The sequence below is a fragment of the Puccinia triticina genome, chromosome 6A (genome assembly GCF_026914185.1).
Source record: "Puccinia triticina chromosome 6A, complete sequence".
Classification (NCBI taxonomy): Eukaryota; Fungi; Basidiomycota; class Pucciniomycetes; order Pucciniales; family Pucciniaceae; genus Puccinia; species Puccinia triticina.
Genome location: NC_070563.1, coordinates 2,733,028 through 2,754,854, shown reverse-complemented (window position 1 = coordinate 2,754,854; position 21,827 = coordinate 2,733,028). Strand labels below are relative to the sequence as shown.

The window sequence follows — 21,827 nt, the reverse complement described above, 5'->3', positions numbered from 1 at the left end:
AATTGCGGAGGAGTTTGATTGCTTCTCTTCATTGAAGCCGTTGGAGCCGTCTTGGTTTTTGTCATCTGAATGATCCTCAGAAGAATGACTTGATGTCAGCTGGCTACTATGGCAGAGCCACTGTGACAATATACAAATAAAAATATAAAAAGTAGTTTTACATATGAAAGAGACATTATCCAAGTATATTAAAGCCTGTAAATCATGAAACAAAACTTCAAGGGTTCCCCCTACAAAATGACAAAATAACAAAAAAAAATCAAGGGTTTTCCCCTTACAAGTTGCACCAAAAAAACTACCAGGCTTTCCCCCAGCAACTATAGCAGCTACAAAACATATGCACAAGTAGTAAAACAAAACCAAAAATGAAAACCTGCCACCCAACATCAGCAAGCTGATGTACCGTGGCCCACTGCCCATCCTTGTCTAGCAAGGTCAAAAAGCAGTGAGAGGATGTCCCCCAGCGGTTAGGCACAGGGAGGACACCAAATATCCCCCCGCCAAACTGCGCAAGTGCAACAGCGGACGGGGGTGAGACAACTCCCCGGGCTGGAAGCCAAGCCCGGAGAATTGCCTGGGGGAAATGGGGTGATCACAGGTCTCTATTTATAGCCACACAGGCCACCCAGTCCAAGTCGTCCAAACCGTTGTTATGTATTGGCTACCTCAAATGCGCCAAACAACAAAACCCACCCCACGCTCACCAACCATCCGGGAAACCTGATACATCAACGCCACCGCCACTGCCACTGCCACTGCCACTGCCACCGCCACCGCCACCGCCACCGCCACCGCCACCGCCACCGCCACCGCCACCGCCATGCCACCGCGGGTTTGCCAACCAGCCCAGCTTGTTCAGGCTTGTTCCCCTCATTGGCTGTGGGATAGGGACAAGTCATGGAAATGCCTTTGGGTAAGCTCCTCTCTTCACTCATGCCAATTCTATTGAGTTTTACTGACTGCCTATTTTCAACTTTTGTTTCAGTTTTTGAACGCCTTACACATTGCACCATGAACTTGGCGTTTAACCCAAAGAATTCCAACACCTTCGCATCCTCTTGTTTAGATCACACCGTGAAGGTCTGGTCACTAGGCTCTCACACCGCCAACTTCAACCTCGATGCTCACAAGAAAGGTTCCAATTATGTTCAATACTACCATGGTGGAGACACATTTGGCCACTCCAATATGGATTGCTTATCAGTTTTTGTTGAACAGACGTTTCTTTGCCAACTCAGCTGTTGTGGGCCAGAATAATATTGCATTTTGGTGCCAACTCCAGCTGGGTGTCCCAGAAGAGTGTGTAGATATTCTCCAATCAACTGAACACTTACCAGAAGCCTCGGCTTGCGGGTTTTTTTGCGCACTTTTTTTCTGACTGCTTTCAATGGTTGCTCTTTCCTCGCTTTCTCAACAGATTCACCAATGGTTTGCTCCTTACAATTTACTCCTCTCAGGTGACAGCACCAATTGTCAATCATCGTACGCTCAAGCAGATAGCATATATTCAAATACTGAACCCATGCTAGCTTAACTAATTCGTCTCTTCAACAGAGGGTCTCTAAGGAACCCCTTGTCCCCGTAGGACGCTCTCCAGACTACTTCGGCTTCTCAATCAATATGGACAACCTCATCCTCAGCTAACAGGAATGGGTCGTCTAATGGGATTACTACGGTAATCCATCTTCCCCTTATCAACAACACAGAAACAAAAAGAAAGAAAAAAAAATCAGCGACCTCTTCGCCGCCGGCGCCGAGGCCATCTACCTTTTCTTCGCCACTAGTAACTTCCCCTCCTATAACCCCAAAGACCCCTTGCTTGCCCTCAGAGACGTTGAGAACGCCGCAATGCTTGGCTACTATCTTGCCTGGTTCAGGATTGGCAGGGAATAAGAGACCTGCAAGGACTAGGACCAGGCTGTGGGTGCCTACAAGGACGACCTGGCCTTTGAAAAATGTGCCGGTTTTTACGCATGTCTTCTTCGTCTCACAAATCAATCTCCCTCTTAACTGATGTTTTTTTGGTCCTGTAGAGGCTGGGCACGTCGTACATGCTGGGCCAGATGAACCTGCCCATCAACAAGGCCCATGCAACGGTCTATCTGAAGATGGCAGCCCAGCTAGCAAACAAAGCGCCACTGCCTGCCCCTCGCCGAGCTCGCCCGGGAGCCCTCCGGCGTGTGTTGCCGCAAGATCATGTGCAGGTTTGACCAGGCCTGCTACGCCGCAAAGCCCCAGGCACTTTTCTCCAATAATAACATAGGGATACTCTCAGGCTGTATGGTTTAATAAAACTTACTATGTATTTTACAAGTGCTAAAGATACTGTGATTTCGTCTCTGACATTTTGTGTTGATCTGTCTCTGAAGTTTTGTGTGGATTTCTGTAATCCAAAGCATGAATTCCATTGAGATGAGAAGTGTGGTTTAAATTATCTTAACAGAATCATATTTTGCAATTAATTGAATTTCAGAAATGCAGTATTGCTGGGTGAGGCAACACTCTTGACATGAAAATTGAAAGTGTGATTTTGGAGGCCACAATTATTTGAGTTAAATCCTTGAACTGAAGGTACATAATTGTCTCAGGGTACCATCCTTTTGCTGAGGAAACTGTTTGGGGTGGGTTTTGATGTGAGGCTGTTTCCCCTGCAGCGGCGTAGCCGCCTTGGTCTCTAGTTACTCTTACATATGTAAAACTATGCAAAAACATTAAATACATATATAAATAATTGATTACTTGGCTTTATGTAATTAATAAGTGAAATATTATAGAAGATTCTGATTCTACGGGTAAAATAACCTAGGGTTCCTCACTTACACGTACCCTTAATTATTATCCCTTCCTTGTGTAAACTAACTTCAAATTTTACGCAAGTGCATCACGCCCCGCGTGAATGCACTTGTACGCATATGCATATATAAGTACATATGTATACACCCATTTTCAGTGACGTAACTGAGGTGTTATGTATAGTTTAAAAGATGGCTTTATTTGTTGCGTGGCGCATCCAAGCCCGCGTGCTCTGTTGCCTAGAGCTCAAGCCCGCGCGCATGGTGTACATATATGCATAATGCATAAACTAGCCCGTAACCAAAGCGCTCAGGCTACCAGTAAGTGAGAATGGGCCAGAATACGCCCCAATAGCAATATTACATGTGTTATATGTCTTGTACACATGTAATTAATCACCAAACAATATGTAATTACCACGTCATTCAATATAAAAACATTCTAGATTGAAAAGGACTCTTGCAGCGTGCACAGGAGACACTAGAAAGCGCTTCAGCTTCTCCCAAGCCTCACCACACGTAAATTACAACTGTAGTAAATATGTAGAAGGGGTCAAATGAACTGGAGCATTCACTGAGCGCCTCCAAAACCTGTACAAAGCACTGCTTGCACGTGTACAAGTGCACAGAAGCTAGTTCTAGTACCTTCTGTGGCACATTTCCACGGAAATGAGCGTCACAGAACCCCCAAAACCAGCCCCTATGACGTGTAAGGCATGTGTAAAAACACGCAGAACCTCTGTAAATGGTCCTTGGCAACCCTTGTATCCAAGCCCCAAGGTTCCACGACCCACAGCGCCTTCTAGCGCAACCAAATTGCCTCAGAATGCGCCCACAAGTGTCCCCATGTCCCCTGGGCGCCCCTGGAGGCCTGCCTAGGCTATAAAAAGGGCCCTTTCTCCGCCCAAAAGGAGATTCCCCAGCTTTAAATTACCTACTAGAGGCCAAGGCGGCTTCGCCGCTGCAAATTTGATGGCCATCCCGCCACTTTCAATCACCCCTTCCCTTAACAGGCTAGCCATATTAGATAGGCAAAAATGATTTTAAATCTGGCTAAGTAGACTGTTGTGAAGTATCCCCCATTCCCTGCTAAGGAACACACACTCCATTGCATCCCATGCATGCAAAAAATCCAAAATTCTCATTCAAATCAATTTCATGCAAAAAGAATGGATTGCACAAGTCTTGATCTGAATAAGTCAAGCCACGATGTTTCTGTGAGACTGATTAATTTATAGCAAAAATGATTAAAAAATCCAAGGACAATTTGATTATGATTCATCTAATCACTTCATACTCTTCCATATCCAAGCAATCTTTCTCCATGATCCCTGCTCTCTGGTTGTGTGACCCAGTCCGTCTGGAATTTGATCAACGTTGCCGGGGGAAGGGCCCCAGGGAGAAGCATCTGGAGCGGGTGCGGCAGGGATTGCTATTGACACTTTCCAGTTGCTCTGTGCAGGGGCAAGGGTGTTTGGTCAGAGGGGGCTGGACTTAAATAAGTCTCTCCTGGGCGCAAAGTGCCCGCCTCCAAATGAGGGACTTGCAAAAATATTTTTTTGGTATGTCAGGTTTGCTCAATGTACATACATGAACAGGCAAGAAGCCTGCGCATCTATCAGTTTTTGTTTTGTTATATATCACCCCACCTTAATGGTAAAGAAATCAGCTAGCAAGAAGGCCTCATAATGGGTAATATGTGGGTCCCTAGGGGCATTGTCTCACAAATTGCAATCATCATCAAAAAAAGCAAAGTTGCTTTTGATTTCCATCCTCTGTACATACACCTGTCAGAGCTATGGAAAAAAAGCAGACTGATGTGTCACTTTTTGCCTCAAATGAACTATATTCACTTCACTGTTTCAGGGTACCTGTGGGATGTCTGTCAGCTTGGGAGGGGGCCTTCAACCTAACTTAGCTAATTCCCTCCTCCTCAGAGCAAAGAAACCTCTGAAGGAGGGACTGATGCGCTATGTGGAGCCCGCGGCCTGAGAGAATTATGACTTTTGGTGGGGATTTTTTTAGAATCAATCTCACTCATGAGCCTCTGCACCATTTTTGATATTGTTTACATTTCTGGGGCGGCCCAAGCGCTTGCTATCTTTCTACCATTTTTTCCCATCCTCAACACCTCTTGTTGAGCTGCAATCAGAGTTGTAACTTCATGGATTTCAGATTCTGTACAGTGCAACATGTGTGATACAGGATATAGCCAACTAATGAAGTTGCAAAAAAAAGACATTTCACTGTCACTACATATCCTCAAAAATAGCACAATAGGTGGAAAGATTCTCCTAGATGTTGTGCATCTTTTGTTTCCCCACAACTTAATCACATAATGTGATGTGATGAAGCTACACAGGCTGGAAAAAGGCCAAGTTGCCTATTCTCTCAGGCCGCGGGGTCCACTTAGTGTAATATAAGTCCTTCCTTCGGAGGGTCCCTGCAGGACGGCGTCCCCTCCAATAGAGGGACTTAGTTAAGTTAGGCCTTCGACTCGCGAGCGGTACAGCAGGGGAAGGGACCATGCGACCTGAAGTGATGGGTGGGGGAGTCACATTCTCACATCTACTCTTGATGACCGGTCTGACTGGTCATCAAGAGGAGATGTCAGTACCCTTGATGACCGGCAAAGACCGGTCATTGACAGCTGTTAGTCCCCACGATGACCGTCACAAACCAGTCATCAAGAGCTGTGAGTCCTCTCAATGACTGGTCTGTGCCGGTCATTGAGAGGTGGTGAGTCCCCTCGATGACCGGTCTGACCGGCCATCAAGAGGTGGTGAGTCCCCAATGACCGGTCTACACCACGGGCAAAGCTCAACAAAATGATTTCGATTGCCAGCCGATATCATTTCGGTTGGTCTGCCTGCAAGGGGGGACCGTTGCCAGACGGCCGGCGTTTTCACTGGAAAATTCCAGGAACCCTACTGGAAGGCAATCCAAAATTATTTTGGATCCCCAAAGCACTTCCGAATCGCTTTCCCGTGCAATTCGGAATGGTTACGGGCCGTCGCAGGTTTTGGAGGGCTCAAAACAAGGTTTGGGCAAGTTGGGTGGACAAAAGGGAGGCTTGAACATGCAACATGATTCTGATCCACCCCAACCAAGTTCCTTGCCAACTGCCCCAGACACACTGTGGCATGGGCACGCTGTTTTATATATAGCACCATGCTTCTGTGAGGTGTGGTCAGCCATATTTGGAAATATTCTGGGGAAAATCCAGGAAAAAAAGCGGAATGGTCTGTTTAATTTGATCTGGCAACAAAATGAAGCTTTTACTATGGTCAAAAACTAAGACAGGGGGAAATCAAGAGGAAGAGGGATGATATAAGGGTTATGACGTTGCAGGAAGGAAAAAAACTAAAGAGAAATTTCAAAAAAAAAAAAAAAATTATCAATATAATTTGATCAATATATGCCATATTGATCAATATATCACCAGGGGAGCTTTGGGGGCACTCCCCAGGGAGTGCCTCACCATGAATTTTTTTGGCAACTCAGCATGATGTCTACTACATCATATGTATAATTAAACATGAAATGATATACAACTACATATGAAGTATCCATAACTCAGCTGGAACCCATGTGTTACCCAGCAGTAAGACAGCAATACACCAGCAATGCAACTTGGCCATAACCAATGTATAACTCAAGCCAAAAGATTTGTTGAATAACAGCCTCTGTTAGAGCTATGGCTTTACTTTTGTTCAAAACAAGTGTCTTGTACATATGAAATGCCATCCAAACACACAACCCCGTGCCATGCTATCACCAAACCTTCAAGAGACTGCTAGTGGTGCCAAACTTCAAATTTGGTGATTCAAAGGAAATACTCCAGGATGAAATGAAGATTCTATGATATTTTGAGCCACATAAGATTTCACATCATGAAATTGCTAGAGCTGATTTTTTTCCAACTGAGGAATTCATTTAAGAACTGGCTGATCAAAATTTAATAAAGGGTGTACAAAGACCTTGATTAAAATGAAGCATGGGTACTATTGATCTTGCAATGGACTAAAGACCCTGTGATTTCTGGTTGCGTCAGTATTCGCCGGAAAATCCTTGCTAAGTGGGCCTTTGTTCTTGCAATCAGTTTTTTTTAGATTTTACTGAATCATCACTGGTCATGAAGTGTACCAGTGGGGGGCAAGGGCATTTGGTGCACACAATTGTAAATTTGCAAATATGCTTGCCAAGTGGTAAGTTTCATGTTGATTTAACCCACTGGTGTTATGCTAGTGTAACTCTAGGGGGTTGTCTTTGCATCCCATGAAGAACTAGTAGACATGCCTTGTGATATGAATGCATTGAGAAAACTAGGGAGGTATGTACAGCGTTTATATTTCTCACTCAAAATGTACCACAACATGAGATTTTATATTGAGATAGGCATATTTAAAATGTATTCCATCCATCTATATTGCAGAATCTGTCGGCTTGGGGTTAATAAACCAATGACCAAGATGAATTATGAAGGAAACTGATGAAAGAGATTGGGAGGAAGAGCTGAGTGTAACAAGTCAGGCAAAACATAATAAAAGGCTATATATAACTAGGTCTTGGTTTTCTTGGGGGCATTGGCTTTCTCCACCTGATTTTGGAGACCACCAATCTCCAACATCTTTTTATAGTGACCCTGAATGTAGTCAGTGACTGCGCTGGCCATCCTTTCGTTAATCTGACAAGAGAAACCGATTCAAGTATAGTTTCCAGAAGGGGAAAAACCAGGGAGAGTTTGATGGCAATATTCTTTGGATCTGAACACACAAAGGGTAACACCCAATGTCTTGTTCAGATCTAAGCAAACCTGGAAATCACAAAAGGAAAACTGTCCATCTACCATATCGAAATGCTCATCTGCCAAGATTTGAGGATTTGAAGAGTTTTGTGGGTTGAAGATCGGAATCCAACCTACAAGGGTCCAGTCGTTGACTTCGTTGTCATTGTGGGGAAGATTAAAGAAGTCGTACATTGTGAAAGTGAGAAAAGAGGCGAAGTCGGAGGATGTGTAAGGTTCACCGTACTCTGTATGATTCATCGAAGGATATTGATTGATGGTGAGAATTTGTTGACAGTCGTCGTGTACAGCAGGGGCAAAAGCTCTCAAGTGGGAAGAGATCCATTGGCCAGCTTCAAGAAGTCGGGCCTTCTGATCGTCAGGGTCGAAGTTGAGGAGCCTCATTTGTCTGCGCAAACGTTCGACAGAGCAAAATCTTCCAAAGAATTCAGTGTTTTTGGAACACTTGCGCCAACCGTCTCCCCACATCTCTCCTCCTTGCTGTGCCCCATTGGTTTGGACCCAAGCGACGTAGTCGGTGCAACTGAGAAGATGCAAGACAAACCGTTCCCAACCCCTCTTCTCTTCAGAAGGCATTGTGTCAAAGGGATACCACACAGCCATGCAGAAGGGAGGTAGGTTGTTTGGCGCCACAAGGCAAACACCGTGTGAGATGCTGAAGTAGTATTTTTCAATCGTTGCCCGGGTGGTGAATATTTCGTCAGGGAAGGGATCGTGTTGCCGCGATGGAGGGATGGAGAGGTGTTAAATATGCTGGTGCTGGCCAGGAGTGCAGACCGGTCGTTCACGTTTTTCCTGGAGTCAATGCCATCGTTTGGAGTGTTTGTGAGGACGAATGCGTTTGCCAGTCCTGGGATGATGACATCAGTAGCAAAATTAGTGTTCTGGTGACATTATCATTGGTTTTTTATGGAGAAGCAGGAAGATACATGAGCCAGGAGAGCACGGTCCGAATGATGGTCAGTCCTCTGCTCTCCTGCTCAAGTCAGTAAAATGCATGCAGTGCATTGTAAGGATAGCCGTGGCACGAATGATGGTCACACCAACTGCACTACCCCCACGCAACACTGCATGCACAAATAAAGGGAGTTGATTGAGGTTTGGATGTGAGGAGAAACTTACGGCTGTTCGTTGGTTGGATAATCATCGGCAGAAGTCAATGGCATGTCTTGATCTTCAAGAAGGTGGGTGACTGAGGTGGAGGCGATGTTGAGAGTATGGTAGAAACGCCAATCCGTCCACTCGCTTGAATTTGATGATTGGCCACCAACAACATAGATTGTTTCTTCCCATGCAGCAGCGAATTTCCCACAAGGAGAGACCTGTTCAAAATGATCCGAAGACAGTTTTGTCCAAACGTAGGCTGGAATCAATGCAAGTGGATGGTCAGTATTTGGGAATGAGGCAATCAAGAAGGAGAAAGAAAAATGCAACAGCAGCTTACTGTCAAGGTTAAGTGCACAGAAGTCGCCAAGAGTTTGATTTGCGATATCACAGCCCCCAAGAGTGTACAATTGATTCGCAAGCCGCACAAGAAGATGGTCCTTTCGAGGAGTTGGGACTGATCCGTTGCATTGAATTTGATGCCACTCCCTTGCGTGGAATTGATACTCCCAGAGATCATTTGACATGCCTGCACCAGTTGTGCCACCAAAGACAAGCCAAGAGCTTGCATACACCACGGCCGAGTGGCCAGTTCAAGCAGGAGGAACAAGGTGGGTGTCAGCAGGTGCAAGGAGCTCCCACGATGAGCCGGACTGCACTAAGAAGAGGCCAGGTTGGAGGATTTGTTGTCAGTGCTGGCTTGTTGTTATTGGAGGTCACAGGAAGAAACATACGATGGTCTAAGCTGATCCGCCATAGATCGCCAGTGATTGAGCCGTTGACGTGGTGGCCACCATAAACGTAGAGGTACCCTTCAAACACTGTTGATGAAGAGCCAAATATTAAATTGGGCGATGGTCCCAAAATCTTGTAGCAATGCCAGTAGTGCGTCGATAAGGTAAGGCAGTAGACAGCAGTGTCTAACAGGGAAGATGTGGTCTGACCACCCCACAGAAAGATCTGGCCATCAATCGCGGCCAGAATTGCATGAGATTGTGGAGAAGGGGCTTGGCCTCGAGTATTGATGATAGTTGCAGTCAACTGATGTTGCGGAGCGTTGGAATTGCATGTGATTGAGTAGAGGTTGTTCGTTAGAGCTCCGCTGAATGATCCACCAAAGAAAAAAAGGGTTGGTGGATTCAGGAGGGAGAAATGGACTGCTGAGCTGGCACCAGTGCGAGGGAAGGGTGGGAGGAGGCGATTGAATGTTTGAATGATCCGATGACGGGTTGCAAACGAGTACATCAATCGCTTCTGTCCCCAGCAAAGACAACTAGAGATGGCCCCGCCACACCCGGGTACCCGTTTTGGTGCGGGTACCTGCAGCTGTTTTTAGCCCAAGTAGGACACCCGCACCCGCACCCGCACCCGCGGAGTGGAACAGAGGGGATATTGGTGGTACCCGCGCGGGTACCTGCAGGTACCCGTTACGCAAAATGCTCTCAATACTCTCACAAGGACAGATATCGTTCTTATTTCTTCACATAGTCTTGTATACATAGTTATGGTGACAGTGGAGTGGCTAAAAGTCACTCCACAGTCATCACATTCACATTGCTGCCGCTACTTTTCTTACCCTTACTCTTAGACTTGTTCTTCTCCTTTGCCATGTAATCGTGGAGGGCCAGAGGCTTGATCTTGTCGTTCTTCGAATAGAACGACAGGGCCATCCCTCGACTTACTGATTTGGCATTGAGTTTGTGCCTCCTGACAGAGACATAGTCTCGGCCAAAGCTGAAAGTGCGCTCAACATCGACTGTTGTAGCTATGTATAAAAAAAAAATTAGAATGGATAATCAACTGAAGAGGATAAGAGGGTCTCATCTAATCTTACCTGGGCAACTAAGAACGTCAAGAGCCATCTGCAAGAGACCATCATGATTGTTTCCGCCCTGTTTCTGCCCGGCCCACCAATTGAGGGCATTGATCGGCTCGCCATCCTCCAAAAATAGGCCGCCCGAGAGCCAAATGTCCAATGGATCTGACACAGGTTTTTTTAGAACACCTGGTGAGAATAATATATTCAGGTTAGGATAATATATTCTAGTTGTCTCGAATAAAATAAAATATACACACAATTTACATTGCCATGCAATCATGTGGCGATTGAACTTATCGAGCTGATCTGATAACTTGGGTGGGTCGTAAGAAGCGTATGCCGAGCTCACTTGATTCTGGGAAAGTTTGATTGCATGTTCTAAGGGATTCATGCTGGTTAGCTGGCATATCAAAGTATAGATGATAAAGAATAGGAAATGGAGGCTTACCTAGTCGCTGCTCATCAGTTGATTCAGGTCCGGAGGGAACGTTTGCGCCAGCCGAGTCAAGATCTTGATTGTGATCTTCTTCGCGATAATCTTCTTTGTTGTTTGATTGGCCGGTGGGTCTGTCTGTTTTGTCTTCTGACCTTTGTTGGGGTCGCTTGCGCGCTCGGGCCATTGTGTAGGTAGGAGGTTGAGGGCGCCGGGTATGGTTGAGGTTGCCGGGTATGGTTGAGGATGGGTGAGGTTGCCGGGTATGGTTGAGGATGGGTGAGGTTGCCGGGTATGGTTGAGGAGGGGGAGGGGAAGCCCGGTCGGAGATCCTGTGGTGCGCAGCTGCAGCGCACACAAGTACAGCTGTGCGCGGGTGTGGCAAAAAATACCCGGGTACCCTATGGGATATCCCCAGAATATCAGACATCCGCACCCGAACACGCACACGCTGGCGGGTACCCGCCGACCTTGGGCGGGTACCCGCCAGCGGATAGCAGGTACCCGCCCGCGGGTTCGTTTGGCCATCTCTAAAGACGACTAGGTTCGGAGACCGGACATGATGAGTTCGATGGAGAGCGGTTGGTCAGGTGTTCAGCTGTTGGGTGTATCGCCGAGCAAGGCTGATCATTGGGAGAAAGAGACAGGTGCTTGTCAGTATCGGAAAGCAAGGCCAAGAGGCCCGGGTTCTGAAGCAAAGCGAGGGGGGGCATTATGAAAGAGGGAGAGGGTGAAGGGTGATAGGAGGGAGAGGAGATGGAGATTGGATGAGAGGGGAGATGGACGAGTGGAAGAATCAAGAGACATACAAGAGCATCAGGAATGCCACGCTGACGAGCCTCGTTTGGTGCGCTGGACAAGGGCGCTTCCGCGTCATCTGCTCGGCGTTCGTTTGCAGGCGCCAAATTGAGCGAAGTGAGATGCGGACGCATGATCCTGGCAAGCATAAGCGAGTGAGATTGAGAAAAAGAGAGGTATCAGTTTTGCAATGGTTTGTTGGAGTTGTGAGGTCGAGAAATCCTGATAGAAAGAGGAGGTGAAAGGGTGTCGATGCTGCTGACCAGGCTGAGAAATGCTGCCGAGGGGGTTTGAAAGCTGGGAAGCTTCCAGGGACTTGCTGAGTTTGGACGAGGCTGCTGCTAGGGAATATCAAAGGACACTGTGAGACTAGCGAGGGGATGCTTGCAGGCGAACGTTTCCTGGCAGGCAGGATGATGTGTGGCCGTGCGATCGAACGAAACAGCAGCAATGACAGGTCATTAACAAGTGACATGTCACACACAAAATCAATGCAGAGAGTGCGAATGACCGAGTGACACGACCACAAGGAACTGGCAGGAAAGTCAGACAAGAGCATTTGAAAAGAAGTGATGAACCACAACTCACACTACAATCCACATACACAGCAGAAAAATTGGAAATCCACTTGAAATTCTGTACAGTCTCTGAACAAATTATCAGACTTGGAAGTGAGAAAAACATTAGTGTGTGCTGCACAATGCAAACCAAGAGAAAATTCTACGGCTTCTGCTGGCCGTATTGCATTCAACTCTGGAGCTGCATCAAATAGGCTTGATCTCTGCCTGCAAAGCTGTGAATCAATTCAAATGGTGAGGTGAGCGGATTTGCAGATGAGAGGCTGGGAGGAATTCAATGTGTGTTTAGAAATTGAGAACTACATCAATGAACAGAAGATGATGCAAGATCCTACAACTGCTGAAATTCAGTGCGCCAAAATGAGTACAGGGCTTGCACAGGTTGTTATGCAAAGGAAGAAAAGTGGATCCTGTCTGTTAAACAACTAGGACTGAGGCCTGAAGCATCCAAGGAACATGTTGTGACAGGAGGATTCTGAAAAACATCTACGAGGAGGTTGTCTGACTTGTGGTGTGACTCACTCATAAACTACCAGGCACAGTTATCTCTAGATTGGAGCTCTAAAAACAAAAGCTCCTAAAAGACACATGACAAGGGGAAAATGATCAGAGAGCCAGTAGCATGTCAAGATGGGATGCATCATCTGCCTTTTGCTGGGGATATTTGGTGTCTCCCGCAATTGTTTGCTGGTACAGGGAAGTGATTTCAATCACCAAACATTTTGGGGGAACTTGGGTCAGTCACTAACAATAGTGGTGGCTCCTGGAAATTGTCACCACATTGTACGCGCGTACAATGAGGTGACATCCAAACGCTTTCCACCAATGCTGGTCTTGAATGGAGGTACCATGAACCATAGCCTAGATTGGTCTCTTGAGTATGTAGATATTGTGGTGATGTTTGCGGTTGAGACACCATGGGGTAGCGTGTTTGAAAATAACTAACTGGATAGTGTTTGAGGGAATCTTTTGAACAACCACAATATCAAGCCAACATTACACAGAGGTGATGCCTGGGAGACTGCATAATAGGAGGATGCCTAGAATTCTTTATGGGGGTGGGGTTCTGTCTCATATTACCTCATATGCCTCTGTCAAAATCTGCCCACCACTACATCACCCCAAGGCTTTCTAAGACATGATAAAATCCACAGTTGCAATACCGTTATGATTAGCTGGAACAGTTTCATCATCTTATGATTCTCAAGTGCATATCTGACTCAGCCATGTGGGAATGCATGATGTATGTCTTTTGCATAGACCTAGACAGGAAATCCTGAACGCAAACACTTCAGAAATCATGTTTTCCCAAACTCTGGTCCTGACCAGGCAGGGATTCTTGAAATTTATACTACGGAGAAGCTGAGAGTGGATACCCAATGTGCAATAGCTTTGTGAGGATTTGGTGGGCCCATGAGGAATGACTACCTGCAGAGGAAACATGGTCCATCACCAGTAATTAATCAAATTGCAATGGTCAAATACGGGGGAGTTTCATGATAGGTGTAGATTATAGGGGGGAAATGTATTATGTGAATACTTGTGCTGGATTTGTGGGACAAAGGCAGTGTTGATCCCAAGTGATCTCCTAGCTGCGCTCAAAACTTTGGTGAATTGGTGATTTGGCAATGGATTCTCCCAACTTGGGAGGATAACTGAAATCAGAGGGTATATCCTACCATCAAACCCGCAAGATCAGAGAGAATCAATGTATGTATTTTTATAACCTTTGATTCATCCAGGCAATAGTGATATGGGGCGGCAGAGAAAAGGAGGAATAAGAAATATTACCACTGAATGCTTGAATGAATGACTACACTGGTAGAAGAGATGGAAGGAGCCTCAGCCTCTTCAGGACAACTGAAACCTGCACAAAAATAAACTGAGATGCCTGAGAATGACACACTCTCTAAATTCAACTCGGGATGAATGAGATTTTGGAGGTGCAAGTATCAAAAATGAACAGAAATATTTGAGCTGATTCCTGACACCTGGTTACTTTTTCAAAAAAAAAAACGCTGGCTAATCGCAATGTATTAACTAAGGGACAGAAGAAATGAATTAACACATGCATTTGGGTCCCAGTTGTGACAAGATAGAAACATTGATGATACCATGGGAGATTTGATCCAATACACAGCTGATTGTATTGAGTTTCCAGGAGTCAGGTATATCGGGAGTGGGGTGACTGACCTATGGTCCCTGTGTGCTCTAGATAATTCAGAAGACCAAATAATTCATGGTATGATTGATGAAAAAATCATGACCGGTACATTCTTTGTGGCAGGGGCCAAATGGCCAGAAAATCTGAAACACAGAACTGCGGTCCTGGTACATGACCATGCAGAGCTAGGACCTGCCGGTTGAGTGGGAGTGGTGCAATTTGTCACCCCAATGTACGCGCGTACGTTGGGGTGACACATCTGAGTGGATGTACGTAGCAAAGGTCACAAGGGTCACAGTTGGACGACTATGTAACACAAGTGTTCAAATTACGTAGATCCAGAGTTAGATTCATGAAAGGGAAAGATTTACCAGGCAGACAAATTCACCCAAACCCAACCAAAACACAAGAAGGGGGAAAATTTGCGGGGATACACATACGTAATAGTTAAAGGTGCATGCATCTGAATTTGTGAAGAGAACAAAGGGGATTGTCATTACCAAACATCTTCCAATTGTAACGGTGGCTTTGGCAATGTCCCAATGCAGCGAAGAAACATGAACAGCTGGGCTGCTTTTGTTGGCCAGAAAACACCCAGAAAGTGTCTGTTCCAAACGGTTTCAAGCCAGGGTATGGCCTATATAACAGTGGAGGATTGGGAGGAGTTGAGAAAGTTCCCCCAATCCACCCCAGTAATAAGATTTGCCACACCTAAGTCAAACTCTCCCTCCAATTCAAATTTCCACAAGAAAGATGATTGAGATTGCAGCCAATTTACATCTCATAAATAAAATTAGTATCCACAGTGAGGGATCTGAAATACATCTGAAAACCCCTATTTCTCTATACCATCTCGACCCCCCAACTTCACATTTTCAGCAATATCACATCGTGCTCAAATCATCTGGATCTTCTATTCCTGCCATCCTCCATGATAGTTTTACTCAAATATTCATACTTGGAAAATTAGAAATTTCACCTTTTTCCAACCAAGCTCTTATCACCGTAGAACGCTCGATGTGGCAAGTACACCGTGGAGAGTTTCCAGACATATCTCAGTACGAAAAAGCACAACTTTTTGGAATGGCCCGAGTTGCAAAGGTCCACCGCCATCCAATTCAAGAGTGTATCACCCACATTGAGGTGGTTGACAGAAATTTAAAACAGGTTTGTGCATCTCTCTAGAATAGAAACGTTGTGAATAATGCTCAAGGATGGTTTAATTGGTTTGAAAACACACACTTTGTGGAATGGGCGGCATTCAGTCACAAACGGGATACATCACCTTCTCTTCACTCAAGCCCGAGGCACTTGAAACATTTCAGACCGTTCAACCCGGAGATACGATCAGGTTTGCGGGGAGGGCAGCAATATTTCCCAGTTACATGAATGGATTCCTTGCCGTTGGTGTAAGGGATCCATGTTCTCCGGCATTCTATGAATGATGTGCTCTATAAACTGATATATTGTTTGGCGGATGCTTATTTTAGGTTGAGCATGCAATCAAACTTGGGCGATGTGAAAAAAGCACATACAGCTTGAGGGCCAATCCCAAAACAAGGTTTGTACTGAAAGCAAACGATTGGACCGCTGCTCACAAGAGAGGACGACACACACAAAAGAGTCCTTCTCAGAAGAGAAACTGAAAACCATTTTCCAGATGCTGTCCTGTGTTTTTTCTTCCACAATTTTAACTGTCATCAGAAAAGATAAAGACACACTACTGAGACCCCAAAATATCATGTCAAGTTGTTTTCCCATTATATACAACAATTCAACCTGTTGCTAGTCACACAGATAATTGTGGACCCGTGAGGCGGATTGCATGCATCTTAATTTTATGTCATGACCCAGGAAAATACAAATAGCCATCAGGGGTTTCCTGCTTGATTCTCCGTGTTTTTGCTACAAGTGTGCATGCACCCAGGTTTTTGAACTCGGTGAGCTGAGAAGAGGATGAAAAAGGCGAGTTTTGATGTGCAGGGTTTGCCTCACAATGGTGAGCAGCACAGCTGATGCGGGGGAGCCAGAAAAATGTATTGTGCCGACTTCAAGTGATCCAGACACTTTCTTTGGCAATGAGAAGTTTGCAAGCCAATGGGCAAGCCATCGCTGGGATTGCATGACACATTCAACTCTGGACTTAATCAGCTTGAAGTAGCCACAAAGCTGAGTGGATCATACATGTTAACCATCGAGAAAAATAAACATTGAGGATAAGTGGGTCAGGGAGGGAGATAAATGTCATATGTACATACAATTAGAATTGAGTATACGAGAATCTGTAATCAACTGTCTGGGATTTGACGAGAGGAATGAGGGATGAGAAAAGGAGATGTTGGCTGGGACAATCTCCAGTGGCTAAGAAAGTCAAGGGTTATGGCCTCCGCAATCTCTTGTCGAGTTGGGTTCTTCTGGAGGTGGGAGATTTTGGTGGGGGAGCTGAATGCAGGAGCAAAGATGGTGACGAGGTAGGCAGAGAGGTTTTTCCATATCGGTTCTTGAGGTGTGTGTGATGAGGTTGAGTGTTGTTTAATGATTGTCATACACTGGATGAAGGACATACAATCAGAGATTGAAGCATTACAATAGTTCCTGGATGCCAGGAAGAGGCCACGAACACCGCCCAGGAGAAAGAAGACCAAAGGCTGGTAGTTCTGACGGCGCTGGCAAAGAGCAAGTTCACGCATAGAATCCTCTCGACGCTTGACTAGTTCCACAGAATGCTTTTTGGATTGGGACACAGTGCCGCTGGAAGCTTTGCTGGTACTACGGAGCAATCGAGAGTTGGCTTTCTTCTGCGCATCAGACATCGGTGGTTCACTGAGTGCGTGAGTTTGGAAGATGACGTAGGCTGCGTAGATGTCAAGTATCACGTTGCGGAATTCGTGCAAAACATCAACAGCATGAGAACGTTCAACTGGTTCGGTGGCTGTGATGGGGTTGACTTCAGCAGTATCGAAACTTGATGACGAATTCTTGAGTGATTCAATTTGTTTGAGCACTTGCACACCTTGTACAATGTCATCCTCCTCGCAAGTCACAGGGACAGGAGGCGTGTACAGGTTGTCCGCCATCAGTTCAACAGATGCGGCAACAAGCTTGGCCCAATCAGAAGTTGAGGATTGGGGTGGATGTGCAAGCCGATAGAGGAAGCGAACTATGTTTGACTCGGGATGGGGAGATTTGGCCGCAGTTGAGATGAAAGATTTGGGAGGTAGGGTGTTGCCTTTATTTCCAAATGTGGCTAGACGGGGAAAGTTGATGACGTCGGGGCAGTACCACTGTTCGTTGGGTGAGGGAGACAAAAAATTGGTTGCTAAATTGATTGCAAGACATTTGTCAGTCGGGTTGCAGGATCAAGGTACAAATGAAGGAGAGTAGAAAGCCTTACACAATGAGCTGATTGTCTTGATCCAACTGGCATATGAGCATGAAGTTCGTCCAAAGTTGAATTCTGGTTTGGTTGGACCTGCCGCGTGCATTGACTGTGCTCGGAATTGAACAAGTTCGCTGAGGGATGTCCACGTTGTTTGGTATTTTTGCCAGGATGGTTTCACTCCGTCATTCTCTCGGTGAATACAAATGACCTGAATTCGTATATCATTAGATCGGAGAATGATGAGCTGAGCAGGATCCTCAATGCGACCAACGTTTGGTGGGTTGTCGGTGTTCGAGGTGGCAGGGGGTGGGTTTTCTTGAGCAGTTGGGAGATGAGTATTTGAAGTGTAAGGGGCATTACTCGTGTTGGCAGAGTTGGACGGAGTTGCACTTGAGTCATGTGGATTGGGATGGCTGAAAGCAGGAGTGTTGACCGCAAGCGATGGTGGTTGTTGAACCTCATCCCCTGGAGCGGGTGTCGGAAGAATTCCCAGGTGGGGGTTGGGGCCTGGACTTTGAGAAGGGCGCAGAGCAAGATCTAGAGGATCAGCACCTGGAGTTGGTGCACTATCAATCAAGTTGTCCTGGGGGCCGGAATGAGTGGCAGTGCCAGCAGTGGTAGCATCTGAGGCTGCTGGAGCGGATGGGAACTGTTGGTAAGGAGGATTTTCAGGCCGATCTTCTCGGGGGATTGGGAGTGAAGTTGAATCAAGATTGTTCTCAACAAATGATTGTTTGGGCTGGTCTGGTTGAAGGTCGACGCTGGGCTTCTTGCTCAAGAGATCAACAGGCTTGGTGCCTTTTCCTTTGTTGGATCTTTGCTTTGGGGGCTGGGTGCCGCTCCGAGATGTTGATGGTGATGTTCGGCCAGATTTGATTGTGGTGATCTTGATGGCTTCATCATCCGGAATTTCACCCGTTTCCTCAAATTCTGGCAAGGGAGCACTCGTCAGTCATGGTGGTGTACGCATGAGTGACAGGAAGAAGAAATGACACACTGCGTTTTGTGGTGGTCAAGGTATCCCCAAGCAATTTAACTAGATGTTTTTCACTTCGAGGGAGCTTCAGATTGCGGAGTCCATCAGTAGCCTTCTGGGCTGCAATTATCGATCGCCCAAATTCTTCCGCTGTGATCTGCTGGATTTCAGTGTCGAGAATTGGTTCGGTAGGATTGAGAGGGAGAGCTGGCCCAGGTTCATTGCTTCGGAAAGAAAACTCTTCAAATGTTGGCGCAACTGAGCGCATTGACGGAAAGTTGGCTTGTATAACCTGTTGAGCTGGGGGGAGAGATCAGAACGGATGTGAGGGGGGGGGGGATCTCAGAGTGATCTGGATAACCTACTTGGTGGTGGAGTACTGGAAGGTGCTCGGGTGATGGGGGGATCGAGTGATGCATGGGTCTCATTGGATTGAGCAACGACAGAAGGTACACCGGTGGTCATCTTGGTGGCAACTGGGGGTATTGATTTCTGAGGGCAAAGAGAAGTGGATGAGAAATAAGTAAATAGGCAGGTGGGATGGGGGGACCGGAAGCTAAGGAGGCCTTGGAGGCGAGTTCTTATATGTTCTTTCAAGATGTTTTTCTAGAATAACCCATTGTGTTGAATTATTCAAATTACCAATTGTCCACCCACAATCTGCCTTTGTAATGGGTATAGCTGACATTTTTGTCGTCCTTGGCCAAACTCTGACTGATCAAACTCAGTAAGGCGCAGACAAGCTCATCAGGAAATTAAGCACATCATTCACAGACAAACAAAACATCTCTGGAAAGGCTGATTGTTGCGCTAGGGTGTGTCATATTCTGCAATCGTCAAAATTTAGTCTAGAACATGTGTGAAATCATGAGACTTGAACACCTGGTCTCATGGCGATGTACGCATGCAGTGAGGCAGATCTGGTAACATAATCAACCAAATCTGCTTGTTTAACCAGAAGTTTGTTGTGTGGACGCCTCACGGAAGGGCACTGGAAGTCTAGCTGAAGTGCAGGCGAACTGTGTCACCCCATTGTACGCGCGTACAATCCGGTGACACTCATGCAGAGTCCAGCCCAAGTTGCACGAATAAATACAAGAGTAATAAGCAGGCTCCCTCAAAATATCATACACGTTCTCACACTAGTGCACACACCTTGTCACCTTATTGTACGTGCGTACAATAGAGTGACAGCAAAACATGGTACCACCTGGGGCCCAGCTGTGTGTACACAGCCTAATCAAACAAGAATAGACCGAGCAGGTGTATCCACACTTCTGAGCAAAGGAATTGATTTCATGTTTTGTGGCAAACACAAATAAGTGCACTTTCAAGGTGAATATGAAATCAAACTAATCAACATTCATGGTCTCGCTGGAAATTCGGTTTTCTCCTCCTGCCACACCAGCACTAGAACCACCAGGCTCAGATTCGCCTTCAAGTCTTCGCTTGTTGTTTTTCTGGGTTGAGGGTCCAGATGCTGCATCGGAACTGGTTCTAATCGTTGCGCCATGACAGTGTTTTTCCATATTCCGTGCAATCTCCTCCAGACCGAATGGACCCTCTCGTGATACGGTTTGCTGGTCGAAAGTACTCAACGTCTCCCACCATCTATTGTCATAGCAATCCCGCGGAAGATCCCTTGGCACACCTCTCACCCCGGTGAACGTCTTGAAGAGTTTCTGTGATCGTCCGTAAAGTGACTGGTTGCTCTTGATGGTTTGGTGGTGTGTTGCCTGGGCTTGCACCATCTTGTCCAAACAGTGAAGGATGGAGGTGAGAGAACTGCTACGCCAGTTTGGGCTACGGGTGATGGGTAACTGGTTCGGTGGTCCATCTTTGATATCGGAGCCACATTCCTTGTCTTCACAGACTGCGGCTAGAGCAACATTGTCTCTCAAGACCTTTCCGACCATCAAGCATCTGTTCTCCTTTATCTGTAATATGCATCATCAGTTCAGTATTGGTCACCCCCAGTGAAAAACCATTCAAAAATCAACACACCTTTTTCTTCCATCTCTGGTATTGGGCCTTTTTTACTCGTCCTTCTCTTGCCTTGTTGTACGCATCGCCGCCCAACTTCACAGATTCTTGAATCTCTCCACTTTTTGTATGGACCCATCGTAGTATTATAGCGGAAACTTGACCAGCCTTCTCATCGGTTATTGGCATGGAGCGGCGGAGCCATTCAACAGACCGGCTTCCTAAGACTTCCACAATGGCAGAGTTCCACGCTGATTCGGAGCCATGGCGTACTTCCCAGTCAAAAGTCACTCTTGAGATTCCAGCCAGAGACAGCGCCCTCTCCACATCGCCCTTTGTTTGCGCACTGACAATTTGACCCCGATGGGTACCCTTCTGGACAGCAGGGGTGAAAGACGGCATCTTGATATTCTTCCTGATTTCCTTTTCCGCACGAGAAACCAAAAATTCAATCTCTGCAGGAGGCTTCTGGTGCAGCACTTCCCGTAATCGAGCTAGTTGTTTTCTTATCGAATCGGCCCTTCTCTCCACCCAGTAAAGTGCCTTCATTTCGTCTGAAGTTGGAGGTGGTGGATAATCTTGTGGCTTCTCTGGATTGCCGAGAAAGAACTTGATAAAGCTTTGGATGCTCCGCGAATACTTGTCGCAGTGTTCGGCTAGAGCTTGTTTGCCTGCGATTCCCCTTATTCTCTTCTCAGCTCGTCTGTCGCCCTCATCTGATTCCAACTTATCCCTGTCTCGCCTGGCATTCTGGACTACCACCTTTGGGGACAACCGAGATGTTTCGGGCAAATTGCTTGGCTGCGTCACGTTTTCCGAATTTCCTCCTACACCACCACAGAAGTCAGGACCGTGAGCAGGAGTGAGATTGGGGGGAAAAAATGTAACTAACCCTCTGGTGCATTGTTTGTTGGGTCCAAAATTCCATTGGAAGTAACAAAACCATCAACAATGGCCAAAATCCAACTTTCATCTTGATCAACTCCTTCCA

The 21,827-nt window shown here is 46.3% G+C and overlaps 2 protein-coding genes across 2 annotated transcripts; one reads left to right on the top strand and one right to left on the bottom strand.

The window, feature by feature from the left end:
* Positions 1–897: 897 nt before the first annotated feature.
* On the top strand, positions 898–1,893 carry PtA15_6A357 (uncharacterized protein; the record flags this gene model as incomplete). Its single annotated transcript, XM_053170053.1, has 4 exons — positions 898–913; positions 986–1,162; positions 1,458–1,482; positions 1,707–1,893. 4 exons carry the CDS (start codon positions 898–900, stop codon positions 1,891–1,893), a joined length of 405 nt encoding a protein of 134 aa, XP_053021283.1.
* Positions 1,894–11,549: 9,656 nt separating this feature from the next.
* Positions 11,550–12,228, bottom strand: PtA15_6A356 (uncharacterized protein; the record flags this gene model as incomplete). The annotated part of the gene is made up of 3 exons (XM_053170052.1): positions 11,550–11,578; positions 11,791–11,891; positions 12,017–12,228. 3 exons carry the CDS (start codon positions 12,226–12,228, stop codon positions 11,550–11,552), a joined length of 342 nt encoding a protein of 113 aa, XP_053021282.1.
* Positions 12,229–21,827: the final 9,599 nt, after the last annotated feature.